Source organism: Bos javanicus, chromosome 12 (assembly GCF_032452875.1).
Source record: "Bos javanicus breed banteng chromosome 12, ARS-OSU_banteng_1.0, whole genome shotgun sequence".
In the NCBI taxonomy this organism is placed as follows: Eukaryota; Metazoa; Chordata; class Mammalia; order Artiodactyla; family Bovidae; genus Bos; species Bos javanicus.
This window is the reverse complement of record NC_083879.1, coordinates 18,955,890-18,973,103: the sequence shown is the minus strand read 5'-3', so window position 1 is coordinate 18,973,103 and position 17,214 is coordinate 18,955,890. Positions and strand designations below refer to the sequence as shown.

The 17,214-nt window shown below is 49.2% G+C and overlaps 1 protein-coding gene and 1 long non-coding RNA gene across 2 annotated transcripts; one reads left to right on the top strand and one right to left on the bottom strand.

Moving 5' to 3' along the window:
• Positions 1-152: 152 nt before the first annotated feature.
• On the top strand, positions 153-6,819 carry LOC133258238 (uncharacterized). Its single transcript, XR_009739880.1, has 3 exons — positions 153-240; positions 2,464-2,635; positions 5,454-6,819. It is a non-coding gene; the product is annotated as an uncharacterized LOC133258238 (long non-coding RNA).
• A 14-nt stretch (positions 6,820-6,833) lies between these two features.
• Positions 6,834-9,638, bottom strand: MLNR (motilin receptor). Its single transcript, XM_061434631.1, has 2 exons — positions 8,651-9,638; positions 6,834-7,848 (listed from the first exon to the last, which is right to left on the bottom strand). Exons 1-2 carry the CDS (start codon positions 9,546-9,548, stop codon positions 7,478-7,480), a joined length of 1,269 nt encoding a protein of 422 aa, XP_061290615.1. The 5' UTR covers positions 9,549-9,638; the 3' UTR covers positions 6,834-7,477.
• Positions 9,639-17,214: the final 7,576 nt, after the last annotated feature.

Below are 17,214 nucleotides of genomic sequence, written 5' to 3'. Positions count from 1 at the left end.
GCTGGCATTTCCGGGCGCCCTGTGTGACGTCACGGCGAGGCGCGGCAGCCGTGGCTTAGGGGCTATTCCTCCCTCGGCAACCCGGCGAGTAGAAGGGACACGGGGCCGTGAATCATTTGACGCTCGTGTTTGAGTTTTTAGGGCTTGCTGAATGAAGTTTGGTCGCTTGAGGATGTCTTGGCTCGAAGTCCCAAGTTGCGCACACTCGGCGAAGGCGATGAGGGTTTCGCATACATGAGGGTAGGCCCGAGAGTGAAGGAGAATTGAAGTGGAAGTCAGTGTTAATCACTCAGCCGTCTCCCACTCTTTGCGACCCCATGGACTGTAGCCCGCCAGGTTGCTCTGTCCGCGGGATTCTCCAGGCAGGAATACTGGAGTGGGTTGCCACTTCCTCCTCCAGGAGATCTTCCCGACCGAGCGATCGAACCCAGGTCTCCTGCATTACAGGCAGATTCTTAACTGCCTGAGCCATTAAGATGGAAACTAGCCCCTATACAGTTAGTGGTCAGGGTCTCAGAGAGTTTGAGAGGCGAATGAGGTGGGAGCTGGGCGGTCCCAGGTGGTTATCCTCTAAGATTGGCCAGTCTGGGGCAACTTAGTACCAGGGACCGCCACAAGAACATTCTGCTGCTTCTTAAACACATGAAGACATTGAGGGTAGAACTGTCCTCAGGAAATTGATGGAGGAAGTGGCCCTTGGAAAATCTGAGAATTATCAGACATTGTGGATTTGTGCTCAGTGCAATTTAGTTGTATTGTTTTATGTGTCCTAGGCATGACTCAGAATGAAGCTCCTCCCTCCCCCCAGTGACTCAGCCCATTTTCCGTCACCAACCTAAGCTGTTATCATAATTTGAAATACTTAAAAAATAGGCACAAAACCCGCTCCAAGACTATGAAAGCAAAAGCCAGCGTTATGAAAGTACATTGTTTTGTAAAAGACCGAAGAGAATTTTCAGTGTTGATGGATATGACGGTGGTTCATTGATTGTCACTGTTGTATAGTATTTCATTGTAGGTATATACCACAATTTATTTATCCATATTTGAGTCAAGAGACGTTTGCTCTATCTCCAGCTTTTTGCTATTGCAAGCAATGCTGCTTTAAACTTCTTTGTGTATATTTTCTTATGTTCATATGGATGCACTTCTTTAGAGACTACACTTAGGAGTAGAATTATTCTTGAGTTGTCAAGTTTTCCAGATACTGCTGAAAAGTTTTCCGGAGAGATTGGACCAATTTACATAGCTCTGTATCCCCACTAATTTTGGGGTATTGTCAAACTTTTAATGTTTACCAATCTGGTTGGCATAAAATGATATCCTGTGGTTATGATTTTCCCTGATTTCTACTTAGGTGCACTGGCCATACATGTGTCCTCTCTATGAAATCCCTGTTAACCATTTTTCTATTTGGTAGTTATTTCGTATTCATTTGTAAGCATTCTTTATACATCCTCGATACTCATTCTTGGGTGGGAATGTGTATGGTAAATATCTTCTCCCCATTTGTCACTTGCTTTTTCACTCAATTATTTTTTCAGTGCATAGTTCTTTATTTTAATGTGCCAAATATATGAATAATTTTCTTAGGTGGGTTTTATATCTTTTCAAAAAGCATTTTTATACATTTATAAAGATATCTTTTATTTGTCTGTCAATTATATCTCAGTTTTTTAACAGTAACTTTTATATTTCCTCTAAAAACCATAAGTTTTTCCTTTCATGTTTATATCATCATTCATCTAGAATTTAGTTCAGTGTATGATGTTAGGTCGGGATCCACTTTCTTTTCCACTTGGATAATCAGTTAGCCCAGCATTATCTCCTTACTGATCTGCAGTGTCACCTCTGACATGTATCAAGTTTCCATATATACGTGTTTCTGGGTTCTATATTGTATATTATTGGTTTATTATACCTCTGCCCCTTAACTCCCCCCACCCCCCCAAAAAAAAGCCACCTTATTTTCTTCACGAGTATCTTGGTTAATCTTGACCCTTTAATCTTCCATGTAAGTTTTACTTATTTGTAAAATATTTATATATTTCTTTGGCTGTGCCGGGTCTTAGTTGTGGCATGCGGGATCTTCAGTTACACATACAAAATATTAGTTGTGGCAAGTGGGATCTTAGCTTCCCGACCAGGGATCAAACCACACCCCCTGCATTGGAAGGGCGGAGTCTTAACCACTGGGCCGCCAGGGAAGTCCTGGCAAATGACTTTTTGACCAACTTATTCAGAGAATGGGGAGAGAAGGAGGGAGAGACAGATGGAGGGGATGGAGGAAGGGAGGGAGGGTTATTATGTTTATCACAAATTTTCTTAAAAACTCAATGATCCCAGGTAGTGCGGTGCCTGTAAAGAATAGGTGCTCAACATCACTAATGAGTATCCTTCCCCGCTTTGTGTTTCATTTACTTATTCTTTGTAGATAACCCGGATCTCTTCCTTTTATTCTAGGTCCTGTTGATTGGGAACATTGGTCCCAGCAGTGTGTGTATTTGGATAGAATCCTCTTACAATAAAACATGCTGAGGTGTCTGTGCTGGATTTGTTGGTACTGGTGAAGTTTGGCAGAGACTGAATACCTGGCTTGTAGAAGAAAACCTACCTCACCCTCGGTCTTGCTCTGGTATGTGGAAGGCATACCATGACCAAGGACCATGCCTCCTGCACGCCTGGAGATAAGGTCACCGCAGGACTGACAGGGACCCTTGCTGGCCAGTGTGCCCTTGTACAGAGGATCGGCCCTCATGTGGTCATTTTAGGCAAGGATGTAACCATAAGCACCACCCTGAATCCAGAAATTGAGGTTTCCTAAAGAGTTCTTGGAAGGCAATTCCTGGCAGCACTTCAACCTCAAAGAAGCAAAGAGAAGCCAAAACAAAGTCCAGACGCCCTTCATGGCACATTTGCTTTGTTATGGAGGGCAGAGCTGCCAGAGGGAAATCACTTCTCAAGTTTTCCATATGTTGTCCCTACTGGTGTCCTCAGAAAAGTAAACTTGGTGCCACGTAGATCAATGTGCTACAAAGTAAGACTGTCCAGGGACCCTGAGGACGTCTGTGCCTCTCGAGGTGGACAGGACCGGCAGGCGTGCCTCACGAGGTGGGAAGGACTGGCAGGCCCGCCCCCTGTGATGTCCACGACCATGCTTCGTGAGGGTCCCCATGTGTGCAGCACCGTCTGGACTGGGTTTGGGCGTTTCTGAATCAGCAGCTGAAGAGGTTCTCTGATGATTCATGTTAGAAGTCCAAGGACTGGAGGGAGGGGTAGGAAGGAGAGGACAGGTAAGGCAGGGAACAGGGAACTAATGCTGGGGGAATAGCTACTTGAATCAACTGTATAACAATGACAGTGGTAATAATAATGGTATCTTACAGTACAGAGCGTTTTCTACGTTCCAGACTGTTCTAGCCACTTTGCATGTGTTCAGTGCTCAGTCGCTCAGTCATGTCCAACTCTTTTGCGACCCCATGGACTGTAGCCCGCCAGGCTCCTCTGTCCATGGATTTCCCAGGCAAGGATACTGGGAATCGGTTGCCATTTCCTTCTCCAGGGGATCTTCCTGATCCAGAGATTGAACCCACGTCTACTTCGTTGGCAGGCAGGTTCTTTACCACTGAGCCAATTGGGAAGCCCAGTCCCTTTTACACATTCATTCACTCCTTCCAACAACCGTATGAAGTATGTATTTTTATTTTTATCCCTACTGATAGGAACTGAGACATTGAGTACCTTGATCAAGCAGACTCAGCTTGAGGGGTGGGAGAAAGATATAAATGCTCATCACTTCATTTAATACAACATCTATGATGCAGATTTTCATCATCTCCATTTTACAGGCAAGGAAGCTAAGGCCCTTGGACCAGCAACATCAGCATCATTTAGGAGCTTATTAGGAATGCAGAACCTTGGGCCCTACTTCAGACCTACCAAAGCAGAATCTGTACAGAACCACCTTTTTTTTCTTTTAAATCACCTGAAATTCTGCAGGCCTTTCTGATGTCAGTGCTTTTATTGGCCTGTGAGCTGAATCTGTGTTTCAGATGTATGACTGTAGATGATACAGTCATAAATTTCAAGGCCAAAAAGGCCATTCAAAAGTCGAGATGATTTCAACCCCATAACATGAACTAATGTTTCTAGAGTATTTTGTCATATACTTTGCTCAGTGAGTATTTGTGGAGTCAATTAATGAAACACAAACCCTTCCCCAAGGTTGGTGCCTCACTTGAAAAAAGCTGGGGGGCTCAAAGAGAGCTCTTTCTGGGGTCAGCGAGAGTTCCCAGTCAGGGCATCCAGGACACCATCTGCAGGGTAGAGGGAGGCCCAGGACTGAAATCACAGCCACCCATCGCTCTCCAGTGACCCTTGACTTGAGACCTGTGAGGCCACTCCTCATGTCTTCCCATGATGCCTCTCCCTTTTACAGCTAGTGGTCAACTCAAGAGGACACTTTCTGCTGTGCTAGAGAACACTTTGGGGGTTCCCAGGTGGTGCTAGTAGTAAAGAATCCACCTGCCAATGCAGGGGACATGGGTTTGATCTCTGGGTCAGGAAGATCCCCCTGAAGAAGGAGATAGCAACCCACTCCAGGATTCTTGCCTGGAAAATCCCATGGACAGAGGATTTGATGGGCTACAATCCATGAGGTTGCAAAAGGTTAGACATGACTGCTGCTGCTGCTAAGTTGCTTCAGTCGTGTCCGACTCTGCGACCCCATAGATAGCAGCCCACCAGGCTCCCCTGTCCCTGGGATTCTCCAGGCAAGAACACTGGAGTGGGTTGCCATTTCCCTCTCCAATGCATGAAAGTGAAAAGTGAAAGTGAAGTCGCTCAGTCATGTCTGACTCTTAGCAACCCTGTGGACAGCAGCCCTCCTCCATCCATGGGATTTTCCAGGCAAGAGTACTAGAGTGGGGTGTCAGTGCCTTCTCTGTAGACATGACTAAACACAGAACAATTTTAGACCTTAGAACAACTTTTCAAATATTTTTGACTATGACCCACAATGAGAATACATTTTATGAACCATGAAAGATACCAACCGATATATAATTGCAAAAAAATTTTCACAACATAACAGTTGGCCTTACTACACATGATACACTGATTATTCTATTCACATTCCAATAAACGTGTCAGACTGCACTTATCTCACAGTCTGCCAAGGGATGAGGTGGGCATTTTGAAAGCAGGTGCCCAGCCATCCACAGGAGTGATGGAGTTCAGAGACTCCATCTCAGGGACCCAGTGCTAAGGAAGGGTGATGCTCCTTGTGACACCTGGAAACACACGTCTGTCACAGGAAAGTGTGATGCAGATCCCTCTTTTCTAGAATCTGAACAAGAAAGCTCAAAGGAGAGCTCTTTGCTTCTAAACTTTATACCATAAATAAAACATTATAAATAAAAACATAAAAGCATTATACTGTAAATTTTCCACAGGGAAGAAGCCACTTCTGACCGCCCCAGAGAGGAACTCCCATGAGAAGAAAGACTGTGTGGTTGCAGCTCCAGCACGTGTCCACTTAGTGCCACCAAACAAACGAGGGGCAGAGGCACAAGGCTGCACCGAGAGCACGGTGAGCTCCCCCAAGCAGTGTCCCCAGCAATAACTCAGAGCCTCCGACATGAACTTTTGTGATGTGTGACTCTTGGGGAGGTGGGTACAGCATGCAGTGTTTTTCTATCATAGCTGACCACAGAATCCTTTTTTCAAATGCTCTCTGAAAATCCGCAGAACACAGTTTAGGGACTGCTGCCCCAAGTGACCAGTATGCCTCCTCCACTAGTTGGATGAAGCCCAATGTAGACAGGAGGCTTCCTCACTGCTGCATGAGGGCAGGGCCAGGGCATTAGGATGCTTCAAGGGGACTTGAAGGCATCACGTATATAGCTAATCACATGAAAAAGCATGAAAAAGGACCTGGTCAGCATGTGGAGCAGACCCTGGTTTATGGAGTCACCATTTGTAGCTCACAGCTGAGCTAGTTGTATCCTGCCTACCTCCAGGGGCCACCATTCACAAGACCCTGGCAGTGGCTGAGGCCCTTTGGAGTTCCCAGAGGCAGCAGCAGCCCTCTAAAAACAGGTTTATGTTTCAAACTGTAAAAAACGTTACACAGTTGTTGGCCAGAATATCCAGTACAGTCTCACCCTGACTGCATCCATTGTTGTTGTTCAGTCACCCAGTCGAGTCCGACTCTTTGCGACCCCGTGGACTGCAGCACACCAGGCTCCCCTGTCCTTCACTGTCTCCTGGAGCTTGCTCAAACTCCTGCCCGTTGAGTCTGTGAAGCCATCCAACCATCTCATCCTCTGTCGCCCCCTATCTTTCCCTTGACTTATGTTTTTCTGTAAGTGTAGCTTCTCAGGGTGGGAGTGGGTAAGGCTCTTAAGAGATCAGACTCAGACCTGAGACTTGAATCCATCATTACTTATCCCACCAAGCCAAGGCCAATAAGGCATATTAAAGCTCTAATCAATGTGATCAGCAGTCTCTGTGGAAGCCAAGTCCTGCTGCAGCTCCCTGCCCTCAGGCTTCAGTGACTAGGTTCTGAACAGAGGGTACTGTGCCTACAGTAAATGATTTTCTCCGAGCCTGAGAGAGGTGAGACCCCTGATCACTTGACTCTTCTACCCAGAATTCCTTTCACTTGTTTCTAAACATTTTTGCTGCCATATGTAAACATTAAGTAATTTCTTGAATCAAACCCTCATTATCCTGGATTCCTTGTAGATGCACCATCACATTTATCTAAACATAAAACAAAAACAACACATAACACATATATCTAAAACAAAATACACCTCTGACTTTACAGGTGACAGTTTTTATGGCAGCGTCTGTCTGGATTACTTGTTAACTGGAAAATGAGTGTCATATCCCGAGAATAGGAGAGTGAGGACTTAGAAAACCTCCCCAGAGCACATATGTGTGATGTGGGATTTTAGGAGGATGAAATGAACTTCCCCAAGGAGGTACATGAAAAGAAAGCCAGAGAGATTGGTACAGATACATCCCATACCTTTGCTTAAAAAAAAAAAAAAATTCATGCTAAGTTGCTGACAAACAACCATTCTTTCTTGTTGTTTAGTTGCTACGTTGTGTCCAACTCTTTGCAGCCCCATGGACTGCAGCATGCCAGGCTTCCTGTCCTTTACCATCTCCTGGAGCTTGCTCAAACTCATGTCCACTGAGCAAATGATGCCATCCAACCATCTCATCCTCTGTGGCCCCCGTCTCCTCCTTTCCCCAATCTTTCCCAGCATCAGGATCTTTAACAGTGAGTCGGCTCTTCCCATCAGGTGGCCAAAGTATTGGAGCGTCAGCTTCAACATCAGTCTTTCTAATGAGTATTTAGGGTTGATTTCCTTATATTGCAAAATGTCAGCTACTCTTTCCAGTTCTCCCTAACAGCGTCCGTTCCTCCCTCCCGATTCTTTTCTCCCTACAGACCTGTTTTCCCTTAAGTCCCAGAGCCATGGGACAGGGCGTCGGGTTTGGCAGTGCTGGTTGCTGACGTCTGCACGTTGGCGCTGTTCTCCGTGCAGCCAGCCCTGTCTCCGGCGGGGCTCCCTTCAGCCTCCCTGCTTCTGCAGAAACCTCTCTGTCTGGACCGTCTGGCCAGCAGCAGTTTCCAGGCAGCTGCTCTATACTTCTTGGAAATGAGGTTGTAGAGGATGGGGTTGATGGAGGCGCTCAGATAGAAAAGTTGCAGAGCAACGATGTTAAAGTACTGAGAGAAGTACATCATCTGGGAATCTTTGGTATTTATGTAAATGATTCTGCCAACGTGGAAAGGCAACCAGCACACTATAAACGCCAGAACCACCACCACTGCAAAACAAAACACAGGCACCAGAATTAGCTAAAGCATCCGAAAACAAGAGTTCCCACTAAAGCAGTAATTAACAGCGAAATAAATAAAACTCTTGCCTAGCCAGATCCCCACCCCAGAAAAACTACCAGGTTACAGACAGCATCGATGTTTGCTTTGTAATTGAATATTCAAGAACAACCAACAACAACTGAATATTCGCCTCATACATGCACTAGCAAGGCCGGACATAAACTAGAGTGATTTCTACTAACAAGTAGAAATCGTTTCTTTCCACAAACCTATTTCAGAAACATGTTCTCTATTTTCCGTTGAAAAGAAGTATGCAATGTCTGCACGATCTTTTTTTTTTTTTTTTTTTTTGATACGGGCACGATTCACTTTAGTCTTCAGAATAACATAACATTTAGTAAAGAAACTTTATCTTAACGTGAGGTATCCCGTCTTCTCCAGGGTTCTGTGAATAATTCCACATTTGTGGCATCTAAAGGACACAGGCAGTGGGCTTAAGAGCCTGCAATCATTCATCTTGGATCAGTCTAGCTCTCTGCTCACAGAAGCTTTGGAAAATAATAGTTATTTACCAGACCTGGCTATCCCATCGTCACAGGGCTCCCTGGGTGACACAGAGCTCCTAGAAGACGGGAGATGGTTTTCTACGGAGACTGGAGGGACAAGCAGGTGGAGGCTGGGGTCGAACCACAAAAGGAAGCGTGGCCAGAAGGGGCGCCGAGGGCTGGGAGATCCAGGGAAGGGGCACCGAGCGGTTGGGGTGTTTGGAGCAGAGGCGGCGCCACTTACGCAGGACTCGGACCGTCTGCCGGTGGCCCTTCTCCCGGCCGGAGGTGGCCGGGCCTCGCAGCTGCCCGCGGCTCCTCCACAGCTCGCGCCCGATGAGCCCGTAGAGGACGCTGAGGCATAGGAAGGGCAGGAAGAAGTAGGCGGTGGTGACCCACAGCATGACGCGCAGCGCGCCCAGCTGCGCCGGGCTCGGCCGGCACTCCCGGCTGAACAGCGCGGCGGCGTCTGCTTCGGGCCCCGACGGCGGGGATCGCGAGGAAGCCAGAGAGGACCCCAGGAAGGGCGGCGGCAGCGGCGGCAAGGGGGACGGCCGCGCAGTGCCGTTTAGGTCCCGGACCGCATCGTGGCCGGCGTCCTGCTCGACGCCCACCAGAAAGAAGAAGGGCCCGGCGGAGAGCAGCGCCACGGCCCAGAGCGCGGCGATGAGCGCGCGGACGCGGCGCCGGGTGACCAGGACGCGCGCCCGGAGCGGGCGGCAGACGGCCAGGTAGCGCTCCACGGCGAGCGCCGTCATGTGCAGCAGCGTGGCATAGGTGCAGCCCTCGCCCACGTAGAGTGAGAGGCGGCAGAGAAGCTGCCCAAACACCCAGGGCCGCGAGCGCCACAGGCGGTACAAGTCGAAGGGAAGCCCGAGCAGGATGAGCAGGTCGGACACGGCCATGCTGCCCAGGTATAAGTTGGTGGTGGTCCGCATGTCCCGGTAGCGCCCGATCAGCAGCACCGTCACCACGTTGCCGCTCACCCCGACGGCGAACAGCCCCAGGCACACGGCGGTCACGGGCACCAGCGCCCCCAGGGGGAAGGGCGAGCAGCGGCGCTCGTCGCACGGCAGCAGGGCGGCCCACGGCGGCTCCCCGGAGCCCCGCGAAGCGTGGCTGCGGTTCCCGGGGCTGCCCATGGGCGCGGCGCGCGGGGCGTACGCACGGACGCGCGGGGTGTCCCCGGGGCAGGGCCGGGTGCCTAGCGCCTGGCCCCGCTGCGAAAGCGCTTCCTTCGGCGGCCGGGGCGCGAAGTGCGCGCTGAGCTCCCGCCGCCGGAACGGCTCGAGCTCCGCTGCACCGCGCGCCGGAACGCGACTCCGCGGGGTCCGCTTTGAGGGCTGCAGAGCGGGTGGCGCGCAGTCCCCGCCCCCGGCCGCCGCCCGGCCCGCCCCGGCCCCGCGGGCGCTCCCTCTCCCCGGCCCGTCGTGTTCCAGGCTCTTCCCTCCCCAACTGAACGCGGGAGGCGGCCACCCCGGACGACGCCTGCCCCGACGCGGGAAAGCGATTTCTGAGCCCCCAACCATGTAGGTTACTGCACCCAGCGGAGTGCGGGCGCTTTTTGGGGGGTTGGGTTCTGAGAGGGACCTTCTGAGGGACCTCGGCTGGTGGCTGCGTCTTGACAGCTCGGGAGGGAGCCTCAGGACTAATAGCGGGAGGGAGAATCTAGAGCCCCTCCTGGGTTCTGGTAGTGGCTCGACAGCCGAGTCATCTCAGGACAGCCCCAGCCTAAGGGGCAACAGCCAGTTCTCCTCGTCTGTAAATTTTCAAATGGTGATGGAGTTGACCAAGTAATTTGAACGATCTCTTATGACTGAAATCTATGGACATGACTATGTCTGGTCATTTTAAGGGGCTTCCCTGGTGGCTTAGACGGTTAAGAATCCGCCTGCAATGCGGGACCCCTGGGTTTGATCCCTGGGTCCGAAAGATCCCCTGCAGAAGGGAATGACAACCCACTCCAGTATTCTTGCCTGGGGAATTCCATGGACAGAGGAGCCTGGCGGGCTGCAGTCTATGGGGTTGCAAAGAGTCGGACCCCACTGAGCGACAGTCACACAGGAAGAACTAAAATCCTGGGGGAAAGACTGAAAACAGTCATGAGTCCATTCATTGTGGTCTTGATGACAGTAGCTGACGCTGAGAGCTCAGAATGTGTCCGGTGCTGTGCTTTCCATTTAATTTTCAAGTCATTGGAACTGAGTTCTTTGTGGATGGACACCGTCTAGCGATTTTTTCCATCCATCCTACCGTGGTTTAAATCCTCAACTTCTTTTCCCGAGTTCCCTTCCTCTTCCTGGAACTGAAAGCAGGCTTTGCTCTAGCCTGGCTCCCCCTGCTCCGCTCAGCCCTTCAGAGGAGGGGTACCAGTCACCGCCCTCATCATCACTGTCCTCCTTGTCCTAAAGCCTATCTTTAAATCTAACCTCCTCACACTGTGCCCTCTCCAGCCCCTCCCCTCATTCATCCTCATTCTTGAGAATTTTGGTGCCAGACCTTCATTTTCTCAAGAGCTCCTGATATTAATAAAATACACACCCCTACACAATTCCTCTGCCTCTCCTTTCTATCCGTCGTCTTGTCCTCCACCTGGCCTCAGGCAGTGGCCCCTGTGAACACATCCCTTACGCCTTATCATTCCCAGGACCTTGGGGCCTGCCTTCATCTCAGTTTCAGCCACCCCAGATTCTGACCTCCACCCCCTGTCTTTCTAGCTCACTTTCTCTGATAACTTCTGCAGTCCTCCAACTGCAGGAGCTCAGTGGGACCTCCATTCAGCCTCTCCTCCACCCTGTCCCTCATGAGCCTCAACTCCACACTTACCGACTGTAACGAATTTAAACTCCAAGAGCAATATTAATGGCTTCCAGGAAAACACTCTCAATGCCTGTGTTCTTTTCTTTCTGGTCTCCTTGGCCAGAGTAACCCTGGTGAAGCTGAACCCTCTGCTTACTTTGTGCAGGCTTCCAAGTATCTTGAGTAGAGTTGCATGTCTTGAAATTCACACCCTTTAGCTGGGGGCTTAGTCTTCTCCCACCATCCTCATCCTTAGCCTATTTCATTTGCTTTTCCCACCCTCCAGACCACTCTGTACATCCTCCTCTCTTCTTGATCCTCAAGACTTCCTTCCCATCCTCACGCTCAGGTGGTGACCTCGTACTTTAATTCCTGGGAAGAATATAAACAGTTGGAATAGAACTACATGCTCCCATCACCACAGCCACCATCCCCCCAATCCCCAGACAGATGAATGAGTGGATGTTGTTGTTCAGTCACCCAGTCTGCCTCTTTGAGACCCCATGGACTGCAGCACGCCAGGCCTCCCTGTCCCTCACTATCTCCCAAAGTTTGCCCAAGTTCTCTTCCAATGCATCGGTGATGCCATCCGGCCGTCTCATCCTCTAATGCCCTCTTCTCCTTCTGCCCTCAATCTTTCCCAGTATCAGGGACTTTTCCAGTGAGTCAGCTGTTCACATCAGGTGACCAAAATACTTGAGCTTCAGCTTCAGCATCAGTCCTTCCAATGAGTATTCGGGATTGATTTCCCTTAAGACTGACTGGTTTGATCTCCTTGCTGTCCAAGGGACTCTCAGGAGTGTTCTCCAACATTACTGTTTGAAGGCATCAATTCGTTGACACTCTGCCTTCTTTATGGTTCAGCTCTCACAACAGTATGTGACCACTGGGAAGACCATAGCCTTGACTGTACAGACCTTTGTTGGCAGAGTAATGTCTCTGCTTTTCAATACACATACCCGCTTCCACTCTCTGGACATATGAATGACCTGAACTGAACTCTGCCCCTCGGCACTTCATTCACCTCCTCGAAATCCTAGAAATCACTCTGGAAGTTCTCTCTCACACGCATCATCAGATTTTCCTCCCTCTTCTGGATCGTTTCCATGTTTTCAGCAAAACTCAAAAGAGTTTCTGCATCCACTGTCTGCCCTTTTCCTCCCTTCCCCCTCCCTCTCTGCCTAAGCAGCAGAAATGTAATTTCTCCATCTCTAGTTGATCTGAACTCTCCCTACTCCCTCGGGTAGCAAGAAACAATTATCTAGCCTGCATAAAGCATTGTCCGGTTGAATGAATTAGACAGCTCGTCTCAGCAGTGCTCGGCCCTCTTCTCTCTGATGGCTTCCTCCTTCTGCCTCGTCTTTCCCTAAGACGGTCCAGGTGGGCGGGAAGCGAAGGTCAGGTGGCTTAAAGGGCCTTAGGAAACCAGGAGGGAGGGGGCTGCCTAGCTTTGTGTTGGTTCCTGGGGGACTGGCACTTGCTGGACTCCAGCTCAGGGTCCTCGTCCCCCTTGGTCACCAGGTGCTCTGCTGACCTGAAGGCAGAGGTCTGTGGCTCGTGAACCTGTGGTCTTTTTCTTCGACTCCTGTGATGCTCCCAGGAACATGTAGGTACCAGCTGGTAGGTACCAGCTGTCGGCTGTCACAGGCTGCAGCCCCCACAAGTCTCTTTCCTTGGGTCCTTTCTGCTCCTTAGCCTCGTGGTCTGCCCACGTCTGCTGAAAGGCTCCCTCACCCATCTCCGCCACATGACAACTCTGAGAAAGACCCACTGGGGCTCAGAGCGTGTGTGCACATCAGGCTCACAAAAGCCAACTCCATCTCGTCTGTACTGCACACCTCCGTTCAGACCCTCCCTTGCCTGCTGTATTTTCTCTATGGAGCTTATGACCAACTGACCTGCTGTTGAATCTACTTAGCTGTTTGTTATCTGGCCCCCTCCATCTCCCGACATCACATGCTCCGGAAGACAGGATTTCATCTTTCCCTAGTGCCCAGTACCAAGTGAGAATTCAATAAATATTTCTTAATCTCAGAGCATGAATAAGCCTCTCCAGAACAGGGCACCAGCTATTTTCTTTATAATTCCCTGCAGTTGAGAACAGTACTCTGATTACAGGGGCTGTTCAGCAAGCACTCCTTGATAATCTGGTTGGAGATAGAATACTGATACGGAGAATTTGATTCATGGACAGGTTTTTATTATGTTTTGGCTCAAGTATGACTTGGCCCCTGGGGCAGATCTGAACCCTATTATGATGGCTTGGCCTTCCATGTTTTAGGAAGAAATGGGGCCAGATATCTGAAGAATGACTAAACCCTCTTTCTGCTTTGTATTTCTAAGTCATCCACCAGCTCATGACGTTGTATTGCATTGGAGGAGAGGGAGAATTTTCAGTAGTCCAGGTGTCTGGCTCGGAGAAGGCAATGGCACCCCACTCCAGTACTCTTGCCTGGAAAATCCCATGGATGGAGGAGCCTGGTGGGCTGCAGTCCATGGGGTCGCGAAGAGTCAGACACAACTGAGCAACTTCCCTTTCACTTTTCACTTTCATGCATTGGAGAAGGAAATGGCAACCCACTCCAGTGTTCTTGCCTGGAGAATCCCAGGAACCGGGGAGCCTGGTGGGCTGCCGTCTATGGGGTCACATAGAGTCGGACACGACTGAAGCCACTTAGCAGCAGCAGCAGGTGTTTGGCTACCCTCCTCTACCAAATGTGAAGTATCCACCTTCACATTTGCTGCTTGTTGTGGCGGGGCGGGGGGTGGGGGGCAAAACTGAGCCTAGGTCTGACCCAGATCTCCCCTTGCTTCCCTGGAACCAAGGGCTGATGTCCTTAATAGGCATTTCACCCCTGGCTGGAAGCCTCATAGGCTGGAATATTCTGGAAAAAAAAAATAGGGCGCATTTTCAAGTACCTGCATATGGTAACTCATTGCGTCTTTAACCACAGCCTTTTGAGCGGGTGCTTTCAGTATGTCCATTTTATAGATGAGGAGACCAAGGCACAGAGAAGCTGCCTTAGGTCACGCAGCGGGTGAGTGTCAGCTTCCCAAGGCCGGAGGCACGACCTCTGTGCCAGGGCCTCTCGCTTGGTAGGCCATAGCACAACCAGTCTTAGGAATGGTTCGTGTGATCAGCTTCTGCTCAGAACATATCTTTTAGTTCGTATTCTATAAACCAGATTTTTGTGGACAAATGGAAACAGAAGTTTTTTTTTCAGTTGAAGTATAGTTGATTTGGGGTTTCCCTGGTGGTTCAGCACTAAAAAATCTGCAATGCAAAATTCTTGAGTTCGATCTCTGGACGGGGACGATCCCCTGGAGAAGGAAATGGCAACCCGCTTCAGCATTCTTGCCTGGGAAATCCCATGGACAGAGGAGCCTGGCAGGCTATAGTGCAGGGGGTCACAAGAGTCGAACATGACTCAGGACTAAACAACCACCGTAGCTGATTTACCATGCTGTGTTAGTCTCATATTTACAGTGCCATCTCCCATGCTCCTGGAGCCCTTGTAGGGTTGAGTCATCACTGAGCAGGCTCCTGCCACTCAGCTTCACCTCACTCGGGAGCTGCCCTTGGGCTGCAGCCTCTCCCATCTGCACAGGTACCTGGAGACTGGGCCACAGGAACCCAGCCTGGTCCTCAGGCAGAGTGAGGGGTCAGTGTGGAGGTTCTCCGCCCAGCTGTAACAGAGTAGAACCTTTGTATTCTATTACAGGTTAATCACTAAAGAGATGTTTCCTGTAAACGTAAATAGCCCACCTCTAAGGAGCCCTGCCTCCCAGGTAATGAGCATTAAGCTAAAACACCTTTGGGTAGCTGAACCATCCTGACCAGGCCCACCTTTGAATGACTGCAGGGAGGAAGAAATGAACACATCCCCTTTGGAGGCTGACCTGGAACCGGACGTGTTTGTCTTTACTTCCTACGCTTTTAGCAAAAGAGAAGCCTGAATTCTGACTCGGGCAAGATGGCTCCCCAGCTTCTTGGTCAGCTGGCTTCTTGAATAAAGTTGCTTGATTGATTTGGCCTGTCGTGTGGCGAGTGGTACCAGCTTGGATTTGATAACAAATTTTGGTGCAGTCAGCCAGGAGCCTTGCTACTCATGGCTAGCTGGTCCCCTTTGGGGAATTTTCGGGTAAGGCCCTAGCAACTGCTGGGACAACTTGTCTTGAAAAATCTTCCCCAGAATGGCTCTGGCTGCCCCAGCGCTTGGCAGTTGGAGCAAGGAATCAGCATTTGGAGGCTGACAGGCTCCATATGGTAGGGTAAGTTGCTCTGGTGTGTACAACCAGAAAATTTATTTCCTCTCCGTTTGGGGCTTTTCTCCAGAATAAGCCAGTTTGTTTTGTGTTTGAGTGGGGAACCCTGTTGGAGAAAGGAAAGAGCTGTTGGGCTTTTACCTGATTCGTGAGCCCGTTCGTTTGTTTCTTTGGGTGCTAGTGTTCATATGTGCCGTTTGTGCTTTGTCTTTTTTTAAAAAAGTTACTCACCTTTTAATTGAAGGATAATTGCTTTACAGAATGCTTTGTTTGTCTTGAATTTCTGTCTTTCAAAACGGAGAAATGTTTCAACTATCCCCGAAGAAAGTCCTCTGCAGTGCATTTTGGATCAGTGATCTGATTACAGCTGTGAACCCATGAGTGACAGGAAGATATTTTATTGAAACAAGGTGTGGCCACAGTGCCTGTTAGGATCTCCAGGAGGGGTTGAGGCAGGGTTATCTGGGCACCCTGGGCGCCTTGTACTGCTATCCTTGTGTTAATTAGGTCATTTAGGGTCTCCTACGTCATTGGCATATGTAAAGCCCCCAAGACCAAAATTGAGGGTTTATTTAGATTTTCTGATTGTCCTTTGGGTTTTTTCTTTTAATTTTGCTTGATACTCTTTCCCCATTTATAGCCAGCCCGCTTTTGTGATATTTAAAATTTTTTTACTGATGTCAAGTGGAGGTAAGGAAAAGGAAAAAAAAAGCAAAGAGAAAACAAAGTCTTTTTTTTGTCCAAGAATGGGATATTCCCAGGAAGAAGAGAAATCTTCCACTTGGTTCCTAAAATTACCGAAAGCTACAAATAGAAATAGATGTGTCTTTTCCATGAATATTAGTAAGGAGTTTTGCCATCTAGACTGCTGCTGCTGCTGCTAAGTCGCTTCAGTTGTGTCTGACTTTGTGCAACCCCATAGACAGCAGCCCACCAGGCTCCCCCGTCCCTGGGATTCTCCAGGCAAGAACACTGGAGTGGGTTGCCATTTCCTTCTCCAATGCATGAAAGTGAAAAGTGAAAGTGAAGTCGCTCAGTCGTGTCCGACTCTTTGCAACCCCATGGACTGCAGCCTACCAGGCTCCTCCGTCCATGGGATTTTCCAGGCAAGAGTACTGGAGTGGGGTGCCATTGCCTTCTCAGGATTTGTTCTGACAGAAACCCAATTTGTATCCACTCTCTTTTGTAACTGATGGGTTATACAATGTTATACCTGATTCATGACTGAAATTTTGGAATGGGAGCTGTGTTTGTTTGTCCATGTTACAGATGTCTGGCATTGCCAGAATTAATTTGTAAAAGAATTTAATTGACCCAAAGGAATTTAGGCTTTCCTGGTAGCTCAGCTGGTAAAGAATCCATCTGCAATGCGAGAGGCCCTGATTCGATTCCTGGGTCAGAAAGATCCCCTGGAGAAGGGATAGGCTACCCACCCCAGTATTCTTGGGCTTCCGTGATGGCTCAGAAGGTAAAGAATTTGCAATGTGGGAGACCTGAGTTTGATCCCTTCATTGGGAAGATCCCCTGGAGAAGGGAATGGCTACCCACTCCAGTATTCTGGCCTGGAGAATCCCCAGGGACAGAGGAGCCTGGTGAGCTACAATCCATGGGGTCGCAAAGAGTCAGACATGATTGAGTGACTTTCTCTTTCAAAGGAATTTAAGTGCTTAAATAAATACTCAAATATTTTTTAAAACACTGGCCAGAAGGAATTTCAGGTTCATGTGACCTAGGAAATATTCA